Below are 22,979 nucleotides of genomic sequence, written 5' to 3' on the forward strand. Positions count from 1 at the left end.
GCTTTCACTTTGTGCAGCGCATTCTTGCATTTTGACAACATGGCAAGTGAGCTTGACGAACCTGAAGACCCACCCGCAAACCTTAAGTCCTCCGTTCGGGAACACTTTGGTTTCAGGGTAAAATACGAAGATGGAAATAAACAAGTGGACAAGACAAAAGCAGTGTGCCAACACTGCAGAACAGCGGTCGGGTATGTACTTGGAAACACGTCTAACATGCTAACGCATCTAAAGCGACACCACCCGAGTTTGAACGTTCACCGGCACAACTAGAAAGAGCAATCTGGTGCAAACTACGATATCGTCGTCGTTTAAAAAGAAAGAGCGTTTCCCTGACCATTCTGATCGCGCTAAAGAAATAACCAACGCCATTGGAGTTGAGTAAAATTGTTTAAGCTGCACTTTAGATATTGAAGCATGTTTTGTTTACTGCACTTTAACAAAGTGGGAAAGCTAAGTAAGTTACTAGTAAAACTGAATCTGAGCAGGTTTTAAAGCTGACCAGCTGCACTATACTTTTTATTTTATTTGAGTAAAATTGTTTAAGCAGAAATTTATATTTATATTTTTCATTCAAAAAATGTGTTAAAAAAACAGCAGGATTTTATTTTTCACTTTTATATTTCTATTTTCATTCAAACAATGTGAAAAAGCAGGATTTTATATATATTTGTTTCATTCAAAAATTGTGTAAAAAGAGTTAACTGCTGTGGTGGTACGTTTTAATTAGGTTACCAATAAGTAAAAGATATTTAATAGTTGTCTATTTTTTTCATTACTGTACCGAAAAAAAACGAACCGTGACTTGTGTACTGAGGTGTGTACCGAACTGTGATTTTTGTGTACCATTACACCCCTAATTTTTACAAGGGCAAGACAGAGCTGCTAACATTTAGGGCACCCAAATGGCCGGCAACAGTCCTGTTTGGAAAGTTTGAAAAAATACAACTCTTTAACTTTTTATTTACCTTTGGATTATGGATATTTGTTGGGATTATTTTATCATTTTATGTTATGACATTTTTACATTTCTGGATTTTGAATAATGTCAATCTTTTTAATCAAGCACTTTGTCAGTTTGTTTTTGAACTAAAAGTATAATTATAAATGTGTATTATATAAATTTAAGTATTATTGTTATTATTAAGCTGCTAGACACTGATAGACACGTTACAATCTTATTTTTTTACCTTTTTTGAAGCTCATGCAATTTTTGGTGCATTCAAGTACTGAACCCACAACAAGATTATTTTAAGCTGAAGGTCACCTTTAAGCTTTAAAAGACCATTGACGTAATTAAAATCAGGTTTTAAGACAGGAACAGTGACAGGATGTAGGCTGCTAAAGGTACAAATAAATGTCACCGCTGCTTCTTTGGAACTTTCCGTTAGTGTTTGTATGTTGTCAATGTGCAGAAAGATGTGTGGGGAAATTCCAAGATCTGTTAGTCATTTCCCAGCAGTGAGCATGCACGATGGTTTGTTGCAACACAGTGCTGTTTTTAAGAAAGCAGTCTCTTCTTCATTATGAAATCTTGCCAAGCTTAGATTATTTTCTCTTAAACCAAACTGTGCATGAGGCTGAATCTACCTTTGTGGTGTTTTACAACTATCACTTTCTCGCTCACATTTGTTTTTATAAAGTCCTGACAGACACACAGTTCACTAGAGAGCTTCTTTTTCTCTGTCTTTTTTTTTCCATCTGGCTTCCTGTCCTGACGTGCTCCAGAGTGCAGCTGTGATTGGCTGCCCATTTTCATAACTTCCTCAAAAACAAAAACACAGAGCGATCAGCTGACAGTGAGTGCAGCAGTAGAAAGTCCAGATAAACAGCAGTAAATTTCAGTTTTGACACGCTGAGTCGTCCCTCAGTGTCCGTGTAAGCTCAGCGAGAGCAAACAGAGGAATGTTAACAGGAAGTGGAAGAAACTGCTGGTATCTGGAAGTACTCAGGAGTGAGTGGAAGTAGTCGTCTCTCAACCACAGCAAAGAGTGAAATATGGGCAGTGAGTACCAACCACTGTCTGCAGCAGAGTCATGCAGAAGTTTATTCATAGGTATGTATGCCGTCCTGAGGTGCTACTTTCCATTTCATCAGGAGCACTGTTCTGCATTAGTGGTAGAAATCTGATTATTGATGTTTGTTTTTAAACTTACCTCAGAGAAAAACATGAGGCTCATTTAAGATTCTTCCTGCACTTACTTTCAGCAAGGGGTAGCTCTCCTATTAGAGTGTGATGTCACTGTCTCAGATAGATAGACTCCCGAACACAATGCAGTAAAAGACAGTTGGTACTGTAAAGTTAGACCACTGGGCTCGTATATGCAAACTATCTACAAGCAGTTCGAAAACACACTGCAATTATTATTAACTAAGACTAGGTGTGAAAAAAAGATTTTAGTTTACTCAATTTAAAATCAAAACTCCAGGAAAAAAGGTGACTGAAACATCATTGTGTAGTTAAAAAAAACACTGAAATAAAATAAAACTATGCAGAGAATGTCGTTACTTTTAGTCTTTGTCAATTTTTACACCTCTGTCAACTCAGCCATGAGGAAACACTGGTGTGTGTGTTATTGAGGCCGGGATGTCTACATGACTGTGAGTCAACTGCCTTCACAAAGTGCTTGTGTTGTAATACCTATTGTGAACTTCTAAAATCTTGCCCCGACAATACCGACCCTTTTAACAGCACATCATATTTAACAATCAAAAACAAGGCAACCTATACACTTTAGGTTCCGCTATCCTGTTCTTCTACATCAGAATTACGGTCTGATCATCCATTTTCATTTTTGAGCAATACGTTATTTTTAAACTTAATGTTCTACATGTTTTCAGTTCCTCACTACAACTGTTCCTTAAACTCACTCCTTTATCTGAGATACAGTGTAGTGTTGGCGTCGGTCCTCACCGACAGTTCTTTGAACATAAAACCACCTCTCACAGCATGTTGACTTTCTCTCTTTTGAAACAACTGTTGGATACTTTCAGGTAATAATTGGTTTAATTAATCTGTTGATTAATTTCACAATTAATGAATTAGTTGTTTGGTCTATAAAATGTCAGAAAATGATAAAAAATGTCAATCAGTGTTTCCCGAAGCCCAAGATGACGCCTTCAAACGTCTTGATTTGTCCACAACCAGCAAGCTGAATTGTCCACAGAGTCCTCTTCCTCTACAAAACAAACACATCAGATGATTCAAACCAGTAGAAATGCTGAATAAAGTAGTTTCACTTTACAGATTAGCGTTTTATTGGTGCTGCTTGTCCCAGATGGGCTTCTAACTACAGTGGCCAACATAAAAAAACTATGAATGTCTCTATCTAGAGCCAGTGTTTGGTGTGTCTGTTCTGGGCTACTGTAGAAACATGGTGCAACATGGTGATCTACATAGACGAGGGCCTGCTCCATATGTAGATACAAACAGCTCATTCTAAACTAACAAAAACACAACCAATCTTATGTTCAGGTGATCATACGCTACATACTTATATTCCATTTCTGCCAGCATATCCCTCTAAATCCTACTCACTGGACCTTTAAAGCAAAATGTGTCTATTTCCAATTTAAATAAATAGATGACTAACCAACAATTTGAATTAATAAAGTTTGAATGCTGAAATTTTGGTCATTGCAGACCGAAGTCTTCATTTTAAGGCTATGACAACATCATTTTTTGCAGAGATCATGTGCTCTCTTTGCATCCTGGAACAGTATAAAAATCTTTGATCAATCTCTGAGTGTTTCTGACCAATAAGGACTGATTTCTCACTCTGAGATGTTTGATAAATTCAAGCCCAGTATGAAATGTATCGTCATAAATAGATTATAAATGTACTGAAGATGTGTCATTTAAGGTAACCTGCCATTTTCCCTTACTTTTTCTTCTTTTATTTCTTCCATATCAGTTAAAATATCCAGAGACATTCAGTGGATACGTTTAATCTCATTTTGTGACTTTTAACAAATCATAATCCAAATGAAAGTTGAATTTATATCGGTCATTAAAATACTAATCCCCTCTTCCATCTAGAGGTGCTCTCGGCCTGTGCTGGGAAGTCGTGACGGCCATGGTGTTAACTTACCAGTCCCCCAACCCCCACTCAACCCCACCCCCCATTGTAGCCAGATGGCTGTCACACAGGCGGTTCCTTGCCCAGACCATGCTGATTTCCCATCATTCTTCTGTTAATGAGGTCGTTAGCAATGCAACGGACAATTAAATGATCTCAATCTGGCATTTTCCCCATTTGTTTACTGTAAAGTGTACAGTACAGTCATCAGATAACGCTGCTTCTGTTTAGATTATGGCTTCTGTCCTAACATTTTCTGTCTTATGATTTATGTGTGTGATGCTGTGCAGGAGGGGATTAAAACGTCACCAGCAGAAGCCCACCACTGAAGCCTTTTTCAGACAGTCAGGTAGTATAAACAGAGCCCTTGACAGAGTTCGTGTTGGTACATGGTCCTCTGTGATAGTGGGAGATCAACGTCTCACACTGACAAACTTTGTTTTAGTGCATCATCACCCCATATGGAAACAACACAGCCTGGAGCTGCTGCTGCTGCTGCTGCACAGAGGAAGTTTTGTTAGCTGTTAAAACGTGCATCGAGGGTGACTTCAGCCAGTTAGTCGAGCACTCACCTTCATGTGAAACGCTGCCGAGCACTGACACCGCTGACAGTTAATTATGGGTGTCACAGATCACGCAGACGTGTCAGCTCGGCTACGATTGACGCGCCGCATGTTTACATCTCTGTTGTAATGTTGTTTTCTAGTTATTTTCTCAGCAGCAGCAGCAGTGCATCCGTTATTTAGCTCCAGAAGCGCCTCGGGGCTCGCCATAATGATCGTAAAAGCAGTACAGATTCGGGGGAATGAAATTTTAAAAAGGACTTGTGGGTATAATTGGTGAACCTGCCATCACAGTAACTTTGGAAATATTTTCGGTCAGGCTGTTGAAACACGCAGACTGCCTGTTAGGTAGACTGTCATGCTCTATATGTGTGTCTCTGCATGGCTCCATTATTTTCTGCAAACTTCACATACAGAGTTATTTTGACAATGAGTGAAAACCAACTCAACCTGATATATTGTTTCGACAGGCAGACAAAAAGGAGGCAAACATATTAGCTGTGACACACACTAGTATTTGGAGAGTGCCTCGCTGGAATGACTTCCATTAGTAGGCCAGGTGGCTGGTGTCAGTAACAGGGAGGTGAAGCCAGTGGCAGACAGACACCACACGTTTATCTCAAAATGCCGGATTTCTGACTTTTAACCATGAGAGAAAAAAAGTTTGTGTTTTTTTTTGCTCCGCAGCTTGTCTCGGAGATATTAATGTGAGGTGAGATATATGCCTGGTCAGTAATAAAATCTGCTTACACAGAATCTGATGGGCTACATTAAAAACCTACCCTTTGATTAAAAGATTTTTCATCTGAAGAGAGATTTTCACCTGAAGCGATCCGGTTCAACTAGGGGCCCAAACGAGACAGGAGCTCCTGAGGCAGCAGTTTATCCTCCATCCACATGACAGCTAGCCCTCACTGCTGTCTCCCTGTGTTTTTACACCATGAAACCAACAAATCTGGCTTCTAGCTACTGTCCAGTATTTAGCTTCAAAGCTCCTGTTTGGGAATCATCACTACTGAAGATACTGGCACGTTTTCTGTTAAATCAGAGATGCTGGTTGCCGTGGCTAACACCAGCCTTGGGCTAGGTCCACATGTCTGGCAGCTAGCGCGTGATGTATTCCACCGCTCACCTTTTATGTCCACTCCTAATTGAGGCTGGATCAACCGGATCATTTTACTGCAAGATATTAGGCATCGTTTCAGCTGCGAGTTCAAAGCAGCTGTTGTAAGTTGTGAAGGCAACGTGTTGTCGTTAACAATTAACAACTCCTGATCCTTCTTTTCACCCTGTTGCCAAGCACAGTCTTACATCAGGCCAGGCTTGTGTAGATCACATGAGCTCATGTAGAGAAATAGAGAAATATCCTCTACAACAAACAAGTGACAAATCTTGAATTACTGGTAGTTGTGTTCTTGTAACTGCACCTGTTTGTCTTTAGCCCTGTTTACACAGTGATCCCGCGATCGTGCCTCAATGAAGAACCTTCGCAGGCATAATGCTGCCCAGTGTGTGATTTTTTGCGCCCAGTTCAGACCAAAGATTCATGACGAGACGAGTTGAAACAGGCAACTACTTTGAATGTGCCGTTCTGCAGCGTTCTAAAAACCTGCTGGTTCACACCAAGTCAACGAGATGAGATGGTGTATCATCTCTAGTCAACAACTCTCTGTACTTCTGTTCTGATTTGCAGCTTTTCAGACTTATTTTGTGGCTGAATATAATTTGTAGCTTCTTAAAATATGAATGAGGAAAGTGATAGTGAGATACTGGCTACAGCTGCATCTGTAGTGATGAAACGGTGAAAAACAGAAACTAAACCAGCATCAGATGGACTGTGTTCATAATATATACGCCGCAATAATATAAATAGCCAGCGCCAATTAATCAGTCTGTGTGAATGTGTGTGTGTGGGCGGAGCATAGGCACACACAGCTTCTGTCGCTGGCACACCGTGCCACCTGTGGCAGGTGCTCCGTCCCCTGCCACAGGAAGCAAACACGCAGTCTGTCGTCATTTTAACTTCGCTACAAGCTGATTGGCTGTTGAAACAGGCAACGTGTTTTAAAACCAGCTGCCGGCGATTTGACCAGCTGAGTTGCAGGTGACACCATCAGCCAGCTTGAGTTGAGCTCAGACCGGCCAGTTTACACCTGGTAGAATGTGCACCCTACATAGGCTGAGTTCGGATTCTGAGCAGCAGCCCTTTGCCGCATGTCGTCCCCCCTCAAGGCCCGAACATACTCGGGCGGAACGGACTCCACAAACTCAAAGCGGATGTCTGCAAGCCCTGTGCGTGCAAAGCTCAGATTTTACGACCGTGCGGACTCCGCTCCGTGCACCAGTGACTGCTCGGCATGTATTTTTCACATCGCAGGGATTTTTCACGGACATTTTTACAGGAAACTACAACGCGGAAGTGCGCTCGACTATGAAAGCCCGAATGACTGCAGACATTCCTCGCGGAGTCCGCTCCCCTAATAGTACGCCTGAGTATGTTTGGGCCTTTACTCTCCCATCTTTCCTGTCAATCTACGACTGTCCTAAAATGCCCCCAAAAAAACAATCTTAAAAAAAAAAATAAATAAAAAAATCTTGTTGATGAATGCATGTTATATGCAATTAAAAATATATCGTCACAAAGTCATTGTCACCTGGTATTGATGTCATTACTGATCACTGGAAATGGCAGTCCAATAACTTTTTGTGCAGTTGTGTTATACTATAGAAACAGTCTGGTACCTTTCTTAATACTGTTGCCAAGGACGTCACATTTTCGGTTTGTTTTTCGGCTTGTTTGTTGGTTGTCAGCAGGATTATGGAAAAACTACTGTCTTGATTATCCAAAAACTTGGTGGAAGGGTGCAGCATGGGCCAAATAACAGTAAATTTTGGAGCAGATCTGAATTGTGGGTGGATACGTGAATTATTTTTCACTTTTGTTAATGTTGCCAACTAGGCCATGCAGCCTTGGCGGAGGTCTGAGCTTTCTGAATACTCTACTAGCTTTGGACTGTGTCCATGGGCGGACCATTTGTATGAGCATGTAGATTTCTGACAAGCTCTAACTGACTAACAAGTGTAAAATCAATAGAAATCTGTCGAGATGCAGATTTAAAAGAAGCGATCTGATACTTGCCCCTAAAACAGCCAAACGTTCTATACTGTAGGATTCATAAAAGATTGACCCATTTATGACTGCTGTATGTATGATGTGGCAGGACGGCATTCACTTTATTGTGTCATCTCTTTATTGAGTCAGATTAGATGTATTTTCTATATTGCCTCCAGCTTATCAATAACGATCCAAAATACAGTGTAAGCCATTAGGTTATTTGGAACAGGCCTGTCAGTTTGATCTTCCAGCAGTTCGTGCTCATGCTTGTTCGTGGTAAACCGGTGAGAACAAATCACATGTAGTCAGAAAATGTGCAGTTAGTAATTATTGAAAAGTCTGTCTGATGAATCTCTCGAACATCTGTGAGAGCCAGCTTGTGAAGTTACCTTGTGGGTCTTTAATTATTATTTTAAAAAGCAGTTTTTGCCAGACTTCAACAATATTGTCTTCTGCTGAATTTTATGTGTTTCTTTGCAGAATTAAAGTTTATTTTAAAATATCATTGGGTCAGAAGTAACTGCATTTTGCTCTTAAATTAAATAGTGGCACCGTTTGCAAAAGAGAAAACAAACCAAACAACAAATAAGATTATAGCAGCTGAAAATAACAATTAAGTGGAAAACTGTGTTTTGTTTCCCATTGTCACTCTCACCTCTGCACCGCTGTGTTCACTGTCTTGTCATGAATGTCAGCCTGCTACAATTACCTTTAAAGCCAGGATTCACTTTGCCACGCTCCCACTGGGAGCAAAATAAAGGCCTCATGCTTGAGGGAGCTTTACAGTGTGTGTTAAATGCTGTGATGGGAAATAAGTCGCAGTATAAGCGGGAATATTTGCAGAACTGATTCTGTAAATAATAAAAAAAATAATACAGTTTTTTACATCGATGATAAAGTTTGAGTTAATAAACAGTTTCCTGACCAGCAATGAATCTTAAAGGGTGACTTGGACCTAATTTTCCCATGTTTTTGGGTCAGTGTGAATCACGGGAACAACAATTTTTTACATTGATCCAGTTCTGAGGGAAACTGCTGCAGTCAGTAGCACCGCAACAGGCTGCAATGTAACCACTCTGGGTAGTTCGTACTAAAAATGTACGTCTACTAAAAGTGTTTTTGCTACTGGCAGGCTCAGATTGTTGTTATAAATGTCTGACAACATTGTGGAAAGGATCCCAACAGAGATAGACCTTTTTGTCAAAGAGTAAGATCCTACTTGTTTAACCAGAAACAGCCCCAGAATTGCTCCATTTTAAAAAAAACAGCCATTGGCAGCATATTGGGTTAAGCCTTTAATGTCCTGCACAGTTTGGTAGAGCACATTTTGTATCACTGAATGTAACTGAACCTGCCTGAGCTAGCTCTACCATCTGGTTTCATGTGATGCTAAAAGGAATCCACTTTATGTCGCTGTGTCTTTAAATAACAGTCCCTTTGAGTTCGTCCCCTACAGGAAGTTGGTAACAAAAAAAGTCACTCCAGACATGAGGGCTCTGAGTGGTGGGATTTTCAAAGGTAGGCATGTTAATAACATGTTATAGTTCCAGAGGTCTTATTGGGCGGATTCATGCAGCTCTGTAGAAAAATAAGTCTATTAGAGGTCCAAATTATTTAAAAATGTGCTTGACCAAACAGTTGATGGTGATGCTAAGCTAATGTCATTAAAATTCACAGTTTGGAACAAAATTAAAACATTTCTGATCACTCATTGTTGTTTAACCCTTGAAATCTGGCAGCAGTTCGGCTTGATTTCTTTCAAAAAACATGGGAAGAAGGCAGTTAGCAACAAGAGAGGGAATCAGCCCAGAAATACGCAAGAAATTAGTAAAAGGAAAAAAATAAAAACAAGAAAATTGGGTGGGAAAAAAGAGAGAGAAAGTTTAAAAACCAACAAACAAGGAAATGACCTAGAAAATGTGCTTAAAAATTACAATAATTCTGTACCATAATTTTAAATATGTAATAATAAATATAATTATTCCCTAGCTATTTTCCCCCCTTTTTAAAAAAATAAAAAATCCAGCTCTATACATTTTTTGCAACTTTTGGAACATTTCTTGCTGAGGTGCTTATTTTGTTTTTCCCATGTTTTTGAAAGAAATCACACAAATTTGCTCAGAGTTCAAAGGGTTAAATACTTAAAAAAGCAGCACAAGAAAAGTGATGTCACTCCAGGTTTCAGAGGGTTAATGATACATTAACATAATCCAGTATTTATACTGGAAGAATTTTGTAAGTCTTATTTTTTTTTTTTTTTACTGCCTTAAAGCCACACTTAACTAAATGGTTACATTATCATTTTATCATAAAGGCAGTGATGCAAAGATAATAAATTTACAGTTTTTATGAAATAAAAAAGGGTGATTATTCACGGTTGTTAATACCACATTTTTAATGTTATTCCATTTTATTTATGATGAAAATATTTTTTAATTTTTTTTTTTTTTACCATTTCTAAGATGCACTGTAATGGTAAATATCTAAAATAAATATATGGAAATAATGCTAACAAATTGACATATGGTGGTATACAAACATCTAACAAGCATTATTACAGTACATGGTTTGTCATTTTTATTTTCTTTTTCTGTTTGACAAATGAAGTGACTCAACCGCTTGGTAGAGGCCTATATTTTAAAAGCTATTGTGTCTGTAAAAAAAAAAAAAAAAAAGATAATAATAATTTGTTATTTATTGCCCCAAGGAAATAAAAAGTGCAAATAATAAAATAAAATAAAATACATTTTTTTGATATCCATACCAATTTCTTGGTGTGGATATCAAAGGGTTAAATGTGTCGAACCACAGTTGTTGATTGCAGGCAAAGTAGAGAGACCAATCAAGACGACTTTTGTGAGCTTTATTTTGTGTTTTACGATGATAAAGTGTTGTGGAGTCTGGCCGGTTTGATTATGGCGATTTCTGGGCTTTAAGGTAGAGGACTATCTCTGTAGGGATCCTTTTCTAAATTTTGTTAGACACTTAGAATAATAACCTGAGCCTGTCAGTGGCAAAAACATCTCATAGTGGACGTAAATTGATGGTGCACAAATGCCCGTGTGGTTACATGGCAGCGTATTTTGCCGCTGCTGGCTGCAGCGCTCTCACTCTAAACTGGACCCATTTCAAAAACTGTTGTGTGTATTGGTCACACAGACATAAACACATGGACAAATAGGATCCAGGTTGGGAAACACTGCAGTTACCCTTTAACTTCAGCCTGTGATGTGATGTGAAAACAGTGCTAAACCATTGATAACCTCTATCTTCTTCTCTTCTTCTACAGAGACGTCAGAGTGCTTTATATGCAGGGATGTTGAACTTCAAGCTAGTGACCCACTGAGGAATTTCTGCGACTGCAAGAATTTACTTGCCCATCACGTGTGTCTGTCCACGTGGATCCAGAAGGTAAGAATACTTTCCATGTAGGGAACCTTGATATTTCAGTCTGGCTGCTTCTCCTCCTCCTCCTCAGCCATTTGTCAGACTGTGAAGGGGGAAAATGTCTTTGTTGGTCTTCTAACGGTGAATAAAAAGTGTTTGCCATGTTAGCATTCCTTATTGAGACAAAATGTTGCTGTTTGCCTCAAGGTAATGAGCTACCTTTCAAATAGCAATACCAATTAGTTTTAATGAGGGTTGCTAACAATGATAACACGTCATCGTTATACAGTTGAAGCACAGCTGAAATGCTGAGAAGTGCCTCATAATGGACTGGCAGGGATCCAGGAAGCTATCATGCACCCGACACCTGTCACCTACCCCAGAATGGCTCATTAACATCTGTAGCACTCCTTGAACCAGTAGTTGTATTGATACAGCGGTCACTGATGCTGTGTTTCTGCACTGCACCTCCCAAAAGATCACTTTGCACTCTTCTCAGCTAATGAAATGGAAGTTTCTGTAGGTGGCATACATTTCTCTTTCTGTTCAGTCACGGTGCTTATTGCTGCTCATGCTAATTACTCTTCCTCCATTAATTCCCAGCAAACTGCTGCTGCTGCTGCCAGAATTGTAAAAATGTATAATTACCTCTGTATAAGTATTCCCAGAAATAAAAAAGTTAAAGTTAAAAAGTAAGTGAAGAGGTGTGTTGATGTGAAAATGTAAATTTAACTGCAGATTTTTACACCTCAGCTGCAATTTTTCACATAAGTAATAAACCTTGTCTGTATGCAAATGAGTTTTTATGTCACATGACATGAAACTGCGCTTTAGGAACCTGTTAGTTTGCATGGACAGATGTTGTTTATTTATATGTGATATAATCACTGCTCTACTGCTTTAAAGGGCATCATAATAATCACATTATTATACCGCCAGCACTGGTTGAAAAAACTGGTCATCATAGCTTACAATAATCTGTAAATGAAAGCTGCACTAATTCATATTTTAATATAAACAGTAGATCAAATGCATCGTATAAAAAGGGTCATGAACCCACAGAAAGTTATCGTCCAGCTTTGAGTTTACCTCGGCTCTACAGAGATTTTTAAAAACGACCCATTCTGCTCATTTTCAGGTTCATACTTATATTTTAGGTTTCTTGTTTATGCTTTAACGATCAAAAAACACGTTCTCTTCCTCATACTGTCTGTGCTGGAACACGTGTATTCACCCTGTGCCTGTCTCTGTAAGTCCCCTTCCTGAAAAAGCCCAGTCTGCTCTGATTGGTCAGCATTTCCAGGTCTTCCACATCTTGGCGTCTCTGCACTGTCATAGAGTGCGTCTTTTATTAACCCAGTTTAGCAGAAAACTGCTATCAGCAAAAAACGCTCGGATAAACCCAACATAAACTATGAGCACTGAACGGCAGACTGACAAAGTTAGTGACTAGCTAGCAAATAAATATTTTTCTCAGGATTGGGTGAACATGGAAACAGAGCTAGCCACCATCACCATCACTGCCTTGGGTTTTTGGAGCCACAAGTGACCATATTTGGATGAGAGGGTAGAGCTAACCCTAATGCTAACTGCTAGCTTGGTTAGCATGACGCATTTACAGCTATAGTTAACTGTGATAATGCTAATACTAATTGTCACAAGCAAAATGTTTTGACTAGGGCTGTCAAGCCATTAAATAATTAATCTAATTCGTCAAATGCTCAGTGATTAATTCATCTGAATTAATCGCATATATCAATTTTTGCTAAAAAATTTAAATTCAAATGAATTTTGTCAGATGTGTCGTAGTAAAGCTGCTGAATTTTGGACACAATTGTCCCCCTGTCCTCTACCACTCAAAGTGGTCTGCAGTCCATTTTGTAAGGGAGTTAGTTAGTCGGTCGCAGGTAGACTGACTCAGACTCAGGGGCCCTAAATGCAACACTAACCCCATCAACGAGCCACGAGCGCACTCAGAGCCGCTCTGAGTCTGGTGTCAGAGACACTTCTGATGCTCTGAGTTGCACATGTGTTTGATTGTGCTGCAGTGTGCGCCAAGGGTTTTAATTTAAGGTGTTCACAGACTCGGGCGCAGTATAAGCGGAGCGGACTGCGCGAGGACTGTCCGCAGTCTTTCGGGCTTCCATAGTTGAGCGCACTTCTGCGTTGTAGTTTCCTGTAAAAATGTCTGTGAAACACTACATTACCCCCAATTCTTGCACGTTTCTGTCATAGCGATGTGAAAAACACATGCCAAGCGGTCTTTTGAGTGACACCGGTGCGCGGAGTGGAGTCCACGCAGTTGTAAAATCTGAGCTTTGTGCACACTGGGCTTGCAGACGTCCGCTTTAAGTCCGCGCGGACCTCCTAAATCATGGGACCAAGCAGCATCGTCTTGTCTGCCTCCATCATGTGACACTGTGGCCTTCAATGCCGCACTGGGTCAAAGGGCACCACAGAACTTTTTAACGTGTTATTTTTATTTCGTGTTATTAATTAATCAAAATAAAGATGTTATTTTAAAAGCCCTAGTTTGTACACAACAGACTGGTACAAACTGGAAGCATGGCGTTGTGTGGGCATTTAACAGGCGGTGAGGATCTGATGAAGAGATGCTGTTGCCTTATGGGAATTGTAGTATCAAAGTATTTATGGAGTCTAATCCATGCTAGCAACTTGAAGTCAGGATGTCTAGGAATCTGCTGCAGCACTACTGACCAATATGTTTTAAAGCCATATCTCACAAGTCACGCAGCTTTCTGAAAGTGCAGCAGTAAAACACTCAAATGCCATTTTGACTAGAGAGCCAAAGAGCAGATACACAGAAAATTAAATCAATCTGTCACTTATGCACTTGTGGACTGTACAGTATCTGTGCTTCCATATGAGGTACATAGAGAGCGCAGCTCTAAATAGCAACATCTGGATCTGACTACACAGAATATACACGTCATCTGTAAGTCGCTATACTGTACATAATGCATAATTCAGTTATTATCACATGTAATGACTGTATATTAATGAAATATGCGTCTGCTGTTTAACGGTTTGCTGTTGTGCCATCCACTCCTTTGAGCTCCGGGTCTCTTTGGATACTCCACAAGTGGTAGACAACATGCTACAGCAGACCTTTCATCTGCACCACCCAGCTGTCAGAGTGAAGAGCCACTTCCATTAAGTGTGTGTCTTCCCACTATACAATTATATACAGACACACACGCTCAGGCTCATGAAGCAGGCACGCACGCACACACAGAGCCACGCTCTCTGCCGAGAGTGTGTGCCGACGCTACGAGACTACTTTAGTTTTTTGTGTGTGAGAGAAGCAGAGACAGAGAGAGAGCGTGCGACCTTTTAGAGTGCTCAGGGTAGGGAGCCCCTTTCCCTTTTACAGAACAGAAATCAGCAATTGACCTGTCACTTTTGCTCTGATAGCCATCTCTGGAAAGCAGGTCATGCACATATGTCTAAAGTGCCTCTTAACCGCATTTTATGAAGCCAGAAAATGTAATCCAATAATGATTTGACTTGAGAGAGAGACAGCGAGCCAGCTGGGAGTGATAGCATGCACCGTTACCACTCCTAAAAGCAGCTTGAACAGAAAAAAAGGGCAAATTCCACGTCCTTATTTAATTTCAGCCACAACAGTATCACACAGATGTTGTCACTAAACAGCGGGCAGGCTGAATTCAAGCACAACAAAACAGCGCTGGCGTTCATTTCCACAACTGTTGATACATACTTCAGCATGTTTGCAGCAGAGGACTATCTGAATGATTATCATCTGCACTGAGGCAGACCATACGCTATCTTTTTTTAGACCCCCCCCCCTCTCCTTCCCCATTCAGGTTCCCAAAGACAAATAGCATGGCGCAAAACTAATTAGTAACCAGGAACTAGTTAGGAGATGCCCTTTGAAAAACATGTCCTGAGGCGGGATTTAAATATAGGGACAGAGTCAGTGACTGAGTGCGCCTAGGAGATCCCAGCCTCCAGGCGCGGCAGCACTTTGACCCCTGACCCTCATTATAGGGAGTGCATTCCTAGAGGGGTGAAACCCCTTGCAGCACAAAGTACAAGGGCATGGGAGGACTGTATGGCTCGCACCGCACCAGCCGAGCGCGGCCTGGTGTGTCTCACTGCCCGGCCCAGTGACGGCTTGAGAAGATACAGAGCAAGGACGCAGGCTTTTTGGAAAGTAATGGCATACACTTGCTGTCCTCATAGATAAATATGTTTCTCATTTTTATACATCTGGTTTCAATCTATTGAAGTTTATGGGAATGGTAGTCTGCAAAAAAAGAAATGCTCCTCAGGATTTGTAATCCCATCCATCTGAAATAAAATACGTGGTAGGTAGGAGGGAGAAAACAAGTGAGGAAAAAGGGGGTTTGGAAACAACTCGCCTACTAAATATAGCTGTAAGTGTGAACACGTGAAAAACATATTGAGAGGATGAGTTTACATGCTGACATGCATTAGATATGTTTTCTATATGTGACATGTGTGTGTGTGTGTGTGTGTGTGTGTGTGTTTATGTCAGCGAGCATGCCCTTGTCTGAAAGAGTGTGCATGCCTATGTTTCCCTTTAATTGCAAGTGGTGTGAATAGTGAGTTAAACCTCCCCTCCCCTCCCCCACCTCACTCTGTCTCTCATGGGTTGATAATTCTCATCACTGCAAACAGACTTGGTTTACATTCATTAGCCCAACACTCACAGCAATCAGGCCACAGTGCCAGGGGCAATGGTCCTCTTTATAAAATCACATTGCCTAATAGCAGTGTTCTATAATTATATGCCATTAACATCTATCAAAATGTGCTCCTACATGCCTGGCATATTAGCAGTGGATTTGGCAGTTTGTTTGTACAAGTGCTTTTCTTGTTATTAGCATCTTCAGACAGTTAGCACCAGCCTGAAGAGCGTTGCCAACATTATTTTTGTTTCCTGTGCAGTTCTGTCATGTGAAGTGGTACTTCAAGTGTGTGCATTAAAACAATATATTCATGTATGTCTGTCTAATAATTACTAAATCTACAGTGGTCCGGCGGTGCAAATCTTGGACAAAATGTTTTAATAGCATGAATTAAAAATACTTTTTGACTTTTCTTTGGTGTTGTTTCAATGGTTCACTGTCACTTCATTACTTTTACAACATAGTCATGTATATCTGTCTATTAACCCTTTGAGACCTGGAGCGATATCACGTTTCTTGTGTTGCTTTCAGACGCCTTTCGCAAGTATTTAAATCTTTGACCCCTGAGCAAATTGGTGCGGTTTGTTTAAGGAAAATGGGATAAAGGCAATGAGCAATTTGGTTAGAAATGTCCCACAAACTGAAAAAAAAAAAAAAAGATTTAAAAATTATTTTTAAAAAACAGGGAAAAAAGAAAAAGCTTGGGATAACTTTATTTATAATTATTATTAATTTTTTAAAATTATATTACAGAGTTATTTTATATTTTAAGCACTCTTTCCAGGTCATTTCCTCATTCCTTCAGGTCATTTTGTTTGTTTAAGAAAAAAAAACAAAAAGCTAATTTTCTTATTTTGAATGTTCTCCTAATTTCTTGCTAAATTTTTTAGGGTAATTTCTGTAGTTGCTCCCATGTTTTTAAAAGAAATCAAGCCGATTTGCTAGGGTTTCAAAGGGTTAATAACTATAACTATGGTGGCCTAGAGTTGCCAACATTAGACAAAAATCACAAAAAGAGAAAAACCACTTAAAAAAGTGCAACAATGTGATATTTCTTTTTTCTGAATGTAGTTGTATTTTTCTATTTTGTTGTGTTGTTTCCATCTTTAACTCCTTTGGATTAAAGAATTACATTTTTCCAAACATAATTAGTTTATTGATCAAAACACAACCAAATGATTTGCCTCTCATGCATGTGATTCTACATTAGGTCCATCTGTAGAGCTGACGTTCTGATGCTTCTATGTCACTAAGTTACTTTTATAACATAGCTTTATGTCTGTTGTTATATGTACGGTGGCCTGGAGGTGCAGAATGTAACAATACTGGCAAAAAACATTAACTCAGTACAAAAAAACAACGATTTTAGATGCGTTTTCTAAATGTAGGTAATTTCCTATTTTGTTTGCTGTTGCATCTCACACACCTTTGGGTTAAGGATGCAGTTGCATTTTCCCAAACATAATTAGTTTATTGATCAAAACACAAACACATTGTCACTCACTCATGCATGTGTTTGTACAGCAGACCTAGAGCTGATGTTCTGATGCTTCTCTGTCACTGAATTACTTTTACAACACAGTCATGTATGTTTGTGCATTAATTACTATACATATGGTGGCCTGGAGGTGCAAAACACAACAACATCAGACAAAACACATGAACAAAGTAGAAAACACCACAACACTTTAGGAAGCACCACAGTGTTAAATATTATTTATTGATTTCTGACATGTGGTGTTGTTTGAAATTTTGGTTGTTTTCTATTTTTTTTATATATTTATTTATTTCACACTCACACTCAGAGCCTTGCATCCTGTCGGGCACCCTTGTATACTTGCTGGTTGACCTGCAAAAAGAAAACAGTGATTTGCGGGTGGTAGTGGTAATTTTATTTCTGTGTTCAGTATATAGCTTCAAAGTGTCAAGTCCCTTTGCTTTGTAGTTTAAATTGTGTTTTAGCCAAAGTTTAAACAAGCATGTTTTCAGAAACTAGAGGGTTAAGTCTCAAATGAAGCCTCACACATGCCTCTTGACCTTATAGTTCTTCTCCTATAGTTGTTACGATTCGGCAAGACAAACAGGGTGGTTGCTGATGGGTAGGTGGGTTTTAAAAGGTTAAACAAAGAACGGGCATGGCCGATCACAGGTGTTGGATATTAAATATATATTTTCAATTTTTTTGAATTTTTTTTTCTGACTGCTGACTTTGTGTGTTATCTCTGAGATGCGAGCCGCGTCACTCAGGCGTGTTACAAACAGGCACACAAACTGTGGACATGTGCTGCTCAGTATTATGAGAATATAAAGATATATTGATTGAAATTGTATTTTCTTTTTTTTTTCTTCTGTTTTTTTTTTAAAGATATTTGGGGGGGGGGGGGCATTTTGCCTTTAATGGACGGGACAGGCAAGCATGAATGGGGGAGAGAGAGGGATGACATGCAACAAAGGGCCACAAGCTGGATTCGAACCCAGGCTGCTGCGGCAACAGCCTTGTACATGGGGCGCCTGCTCTACCTGCAACGCCCAGAAATTGTACTTTCTGAATTACCTTTGTTTTAAAATATATTCTCTTAGTTTCACATGTATAAAATGTCTCAAAAGTATCATTTTAAACACGCTGCTGGACAGAATTATCTGAGCAGCGGACAGATACTATAGGGTTTGTGGTTTCAGTTCGGGCTGCAGATCTTGTGTTGAAGATTCAGAGGGTTGAATTGGTCATACATGCAGGCAGGGTATGAAATTAACAAAATATTTTGGGGGCAATTTTGGCCCCCCGCGGTCTAAAATATGGGGGCATTTTCAAAATGTTTGGGGGCCATCAAAAAATTGTAATTATGTTCTAACAATAAGCACATGAAAAGCAAAACCAACTAAGATAGTGTCTTCACTCTTCAGTAAAAACCACTATAAATGAAACAAATAATGGGTTACATAAAGTTATGGTTGCAGAATATCACTCAGATTTCCTATAATTCAACCAGTTTAAATGTGATGATTTAACCATTAATCTACTGATAGCAGTACTAATGTTTCACCACATTACAGTTACTTTTACTGTTAAAAAGGCCAAATTACTATAAATTCCTTAGATGCAATCCTGGAAGTAAGTTAATTTAAAATTTAACATTCATTCTATCTTAATTTTTCATTAATTTGTCATTGGGTAGACACAGATCACCCAAGAAATGGTTAATTTATACTTATGGTACAGCAAAGCCCCCTCCCCTTCTCTGTCAGATTACTCTCACGTAATCAGTGCAATCTCTTTGATTATGTCTGGAAAATGAGTTGTAGATGTGACGGTAAATTAATTTAATGAAAATAAAATTATACTTTAATGTCAGATTGTAATACTGTTAAAAATATAAATACATATAGTTGTTTCGAAAACCTGGGGGCAATTTTGGCCCCTGGAACATGACTTCTGGGGGCATTCTTGGATAAACTGCAGGCCAAATGGCCCATGGCCCTTGCTAATTTCTGACACTGCATGCAGGTGCCAGGGCGGGATCGGGTTCTGAAAATCAGACTCGTGCAGGACTCTGATCACATTTTCCAAACATAATTAGTTTATTGATCAAAACACAAACAAATGATTTGTCACTCATGCATGTGATTCTGCAGCAGGCCCATCTTTAGAGCTGATGTTCTGATGCTTCTCTGTCTCTAAATGTCTTTAAATACTGTTTCCTTACAGGGAAGTGGGAGTGAAGACAGGCTGCGCTGCATTATCTGCAAAGCCAAGGTAAGTGTATTGATGCGTGAGTGTGATTTTAGAGGGAGGGTATTATGAAAATCCAATGAGAGATCTGATGATGTCTCATTCTTTTAATCTTCCTGTGTGAAATGTAGGTAGCAAGCATTTGAACAAACACCGTTTAAGTCATTAAGCAGTAGCTGCATCTCACAAAGCAGATTTAAACAGAGCAGATTCATAATACTAATGAGCAATCAGGTCTTTGTTTTGCTCTGTGATTTAGCTGATTTTCCAGCAGTTGTGTTGCTTATGAGCTGTAAGCTGTCTTATATTCCTTATTATTGCAGCAGAACACTGGCTGCGGAAGAGGAGGGAGAAACATTACAATATTTGGCAAAGGATACAAGCCATCTAATGACCAAATCTGTATTCATTTCATGAGCAGAAATTAATCACGCTTTCCTGTGGTACATTCCTAATGCTAATTTTCCGTCAACACATTGTGTCTCGTGTTTGTGAGTTTATTCGTATGAAATGGTGGAGCTGATGTGTCATCACAGATGGGGTTGCATGCTGGATAAGGTGGCCACATTACTAACCATCTCAGATTAGGAAGTATGCTGTTGATGTGTTGTATGTATTCATGCTTGTGCCGCGGGTCAAAGCATCAGAAGCTGGCTACTGGGTGTTTTATTCATTGTTCGCTCCACGGCGGCTGGTTGAAAATGTGATCCTTGCTGTCTGCTCCTGTGTGTATGTATGGGCGGAATACACTCTGTGGAGGAGAATGTCACAGTTACTCTGACAACGACCTTTCGGGATTTTAAGATATTTTAAACATGAAATCAAACACACAAACACACATGCACAGATTGACACCGACTGATGCAAGTTAAATGAAACATTTAGTCTGAGGGGAGGACTCCTATGATTGTTGTTATTCATCTTGGAGTTTGTCTTTGTCTCCATTTGGGGTCAGAGACCAGTTGGTCCAACGTGTGATGCTTTCTTTTACAGACATCAGCACCTCTCTGTTATATGCAGCTGGAGTTTGTTACCAACAGGACGATGAGTTTGTCTCGAGGTTTCAGGTTTTAAAGGCAAACTCTCAGTTTGTGTATAAGTCAGTATAAACTCTAATGATACTGTGGGCATCGTGCACATTTTCCATTTTTATGAAAAGGATAAAACAGTTTTTGGACATATTTGTAAAAACAACATTTCAGCTCGCAGCCTGTGATGGTGGGTGTTTCCCCTGGCAGTGGTTGGCTGACATTTGAGAGCCAGGGTTGCTCAGAGACATGCTGTTAACTTTTGCTGTGTGCTGCTGGCTGGAGAATGTTGTAATTATTGGGGTTGGGCTGGTGTAAAAATTTGGAGACGTCACCACTTTAAAGATGTGTGAGTAGCCTGCTTGCTATCTTCCTACGTTTGTAACGCTACTTTTTAAAACAGAAAAGACATGTTTTATGTTGTGATATTTGCTGGAAATGACAAACAACAAAGCCAACAGCAAGTAGCCTAGCTTGCTATTAGCAAAGGTCTTTTACCCTTGAAATAAGAAGGTGTAGATAACGTCTCTTTTCAACTTAATGAATTAGACGTTCCTCGTCCATTGTGGCACTTCCAACATGACCAACGGGAATAAATACAAACACAGCGTCCAATAAAAGTTCATCTCAGAACTTTGCTTGCAGCCAGTTAGGACAACTCTTTCATCAGCTTCAAATTCAAAATGTTAATAATAATAATAATAATGGCACAGTTTTAGTTTTCTTGAAAGATGAAATCTGTCATGTCACCTTGTCACTCCAAAAACACACGATTCCCTTTGCTTAGGCTGAATTTGCCAAGTCATAGGCACATTAAAACAAACCTTTTAACATCATAAGCTGACGTAAAACCTTCGAACAGAAATGAAAAATCAACAATGCAGTTGAGATGACTTATTTAGCATTGTGTGGAACTTAAATTGAACAACAAAAAACAAACAAACAAAAAAATCCCTATGACCACCCCTCCAAAAGAAAAAATGGTTCTCTCCAAAAAGTAATTTCCCTGCCAGGCCTCTTTATCTTCTCCATGGACTTCCTCCTTTTTAGACTCTGATTTTTGTGTATTTTCCCCAAAATTAGTTAGTTAATTAGTTAGAAATTTACCAGCTCTTTGCAATCCTAGACATGCTTTTAACTATAACATGCCATAAGAAATTTCCCCCCCCAAGTGACGCTGTTAAAATGTTTAATTTCATCATTTTTAAATTGTGAAAAATATTTTTCGGAAATTTGCCCAAATCCTCAGCTTTATTTTCCTTCAAAAAATTTGAGAAATTTGTCAGATCTTTGTAACCCTTGTCCAGACGATATAAAATGACCACACATTCAACGGCAACAGCTGTTTAACTTGCTGTGTGGTCACTGGAACTAAAGTGATATAACAAACCATTTTTAATGCGGACCCACGCAGACGACAGCACTGATGACTTCATCAGTTGAAGCCAAAAACTTGCACTCGCTGGAGAACAGTAAAATGTTTTTTACTTACTTATATATATGTATATATATATATATATATATATATATATATATACACACACACACATACACTGATTCATTTATTTATTTTAAATATAAGTAAGTAACACTTAGACCAAATTGGCCCAAACCTAAAATAACCTGAAATAATTCTGTGCTGTAGTTTACTGATTTACCGTACCAAACAAAGGTTGCCATGATAAATTAAGAGAGGTTTTGGAAATACCACCGTGAGCTGTCATGTTAACCTGCAGACTCTCACCTGGCTGTAATAATGTAACTTGCTGTTGCTTAAATGGAAGTCATTTTCATTTTTGGCTGTTTCCCTGACAGCATTTGGCTGCAGGCAAACACATTTTTTAGGTGTTACAACCATCCCTGCTCCTCTTTTACCTAAGAGGGGACATTTCTCGCACTTTCTGCAGCATCTCCAACTGACCGCTGCACTTGTCTCCGTCCATTGTACTGATGGCATCGTTATCAATTATTAATGGCGAGCAGAGACATCCCGCCAAGTGTCCAAACAGCCATGAACAGGGGTTAGTGGCAGGACTGGTGAATGTGGCAGCAGTGCCATTTAGAAAATGATTGTTGGGAAGCATCTACTGTATATTGATATGAACTCTGCTACAGTAAGTTAATGCATCAGTATAATAACATTTTAATGTCTGCAGTAGCACGGCCATTTAATATTTGTCCACAGAGAGATGTATATGTACATCAGCAATGGCTGTAATGATGATAGTGATAATCATTTTGCGCTGCTATCACTCTGTAATGCATTACCACAATCACCCTTGGTTAACATTAAGAGGCTTTAGCCATTAAGACTTTGTGAAAGCAGTGCTCATCATACAGTCTGGAATTCGATGTGCCAGCCGCTTCATTTTCTAGTTGT

General features: G+C 39.4%; 1 protein-coding gene across 2 annotated transcripts in view; it reads left to right on the forward strand.

Annotated features, from left to right (window-relative positions):
• Window positions 1-1,780: 1,780 nt before the first annotated feature.
• LOC117253428 (uncharacterized) overlaps window positions 1,781-22,979 on the forward strand; it is a 110,474-nt gene continuing 89,275 nt past the window's right edge. Inside the window, exons 1-4 of one of the 2 annotated variants that reach the window (XM_078168606.1) lie at window positions 1,781-2,056; window positions 4,370-4,428; window positions 11,047-11,168; window positions 19,548-19,595. In XM_078168606.1, coding sequence (XP_078024732.1) covers window positions 2,037-2,056; window positions 4,370-4,428; window positions 11,047-11,168; window positions 19,548-19,595 — 249 coding nt within the window. In that variant the 5' untranslated portion in view covers window positions 1,781-2,036. The remainder of the gene's footprint in view (window positions 2,057-4,369; window positions 4,429-11,046; window positions 11,169-19,547; window positions 19,596-22,979) is intronic. The other variant, XM_033620862.2, reaches the window with a different exon arrangement.

Source organism: Epinephelus lanceolatus, chromosome 6, assembly GCF_041903045.1.
Source record: "Epinephelus lanceolatus isolate andai-2023 chromosome 6, ASM4190304v1, whole genome shotgun sequence".
Lineage (NCBI taxonomy): Eukaryota > Metazoa > Chordata > Actinopteri > Perciformes > Serranidae > Epinephelus > Epinephelus lanceolatus.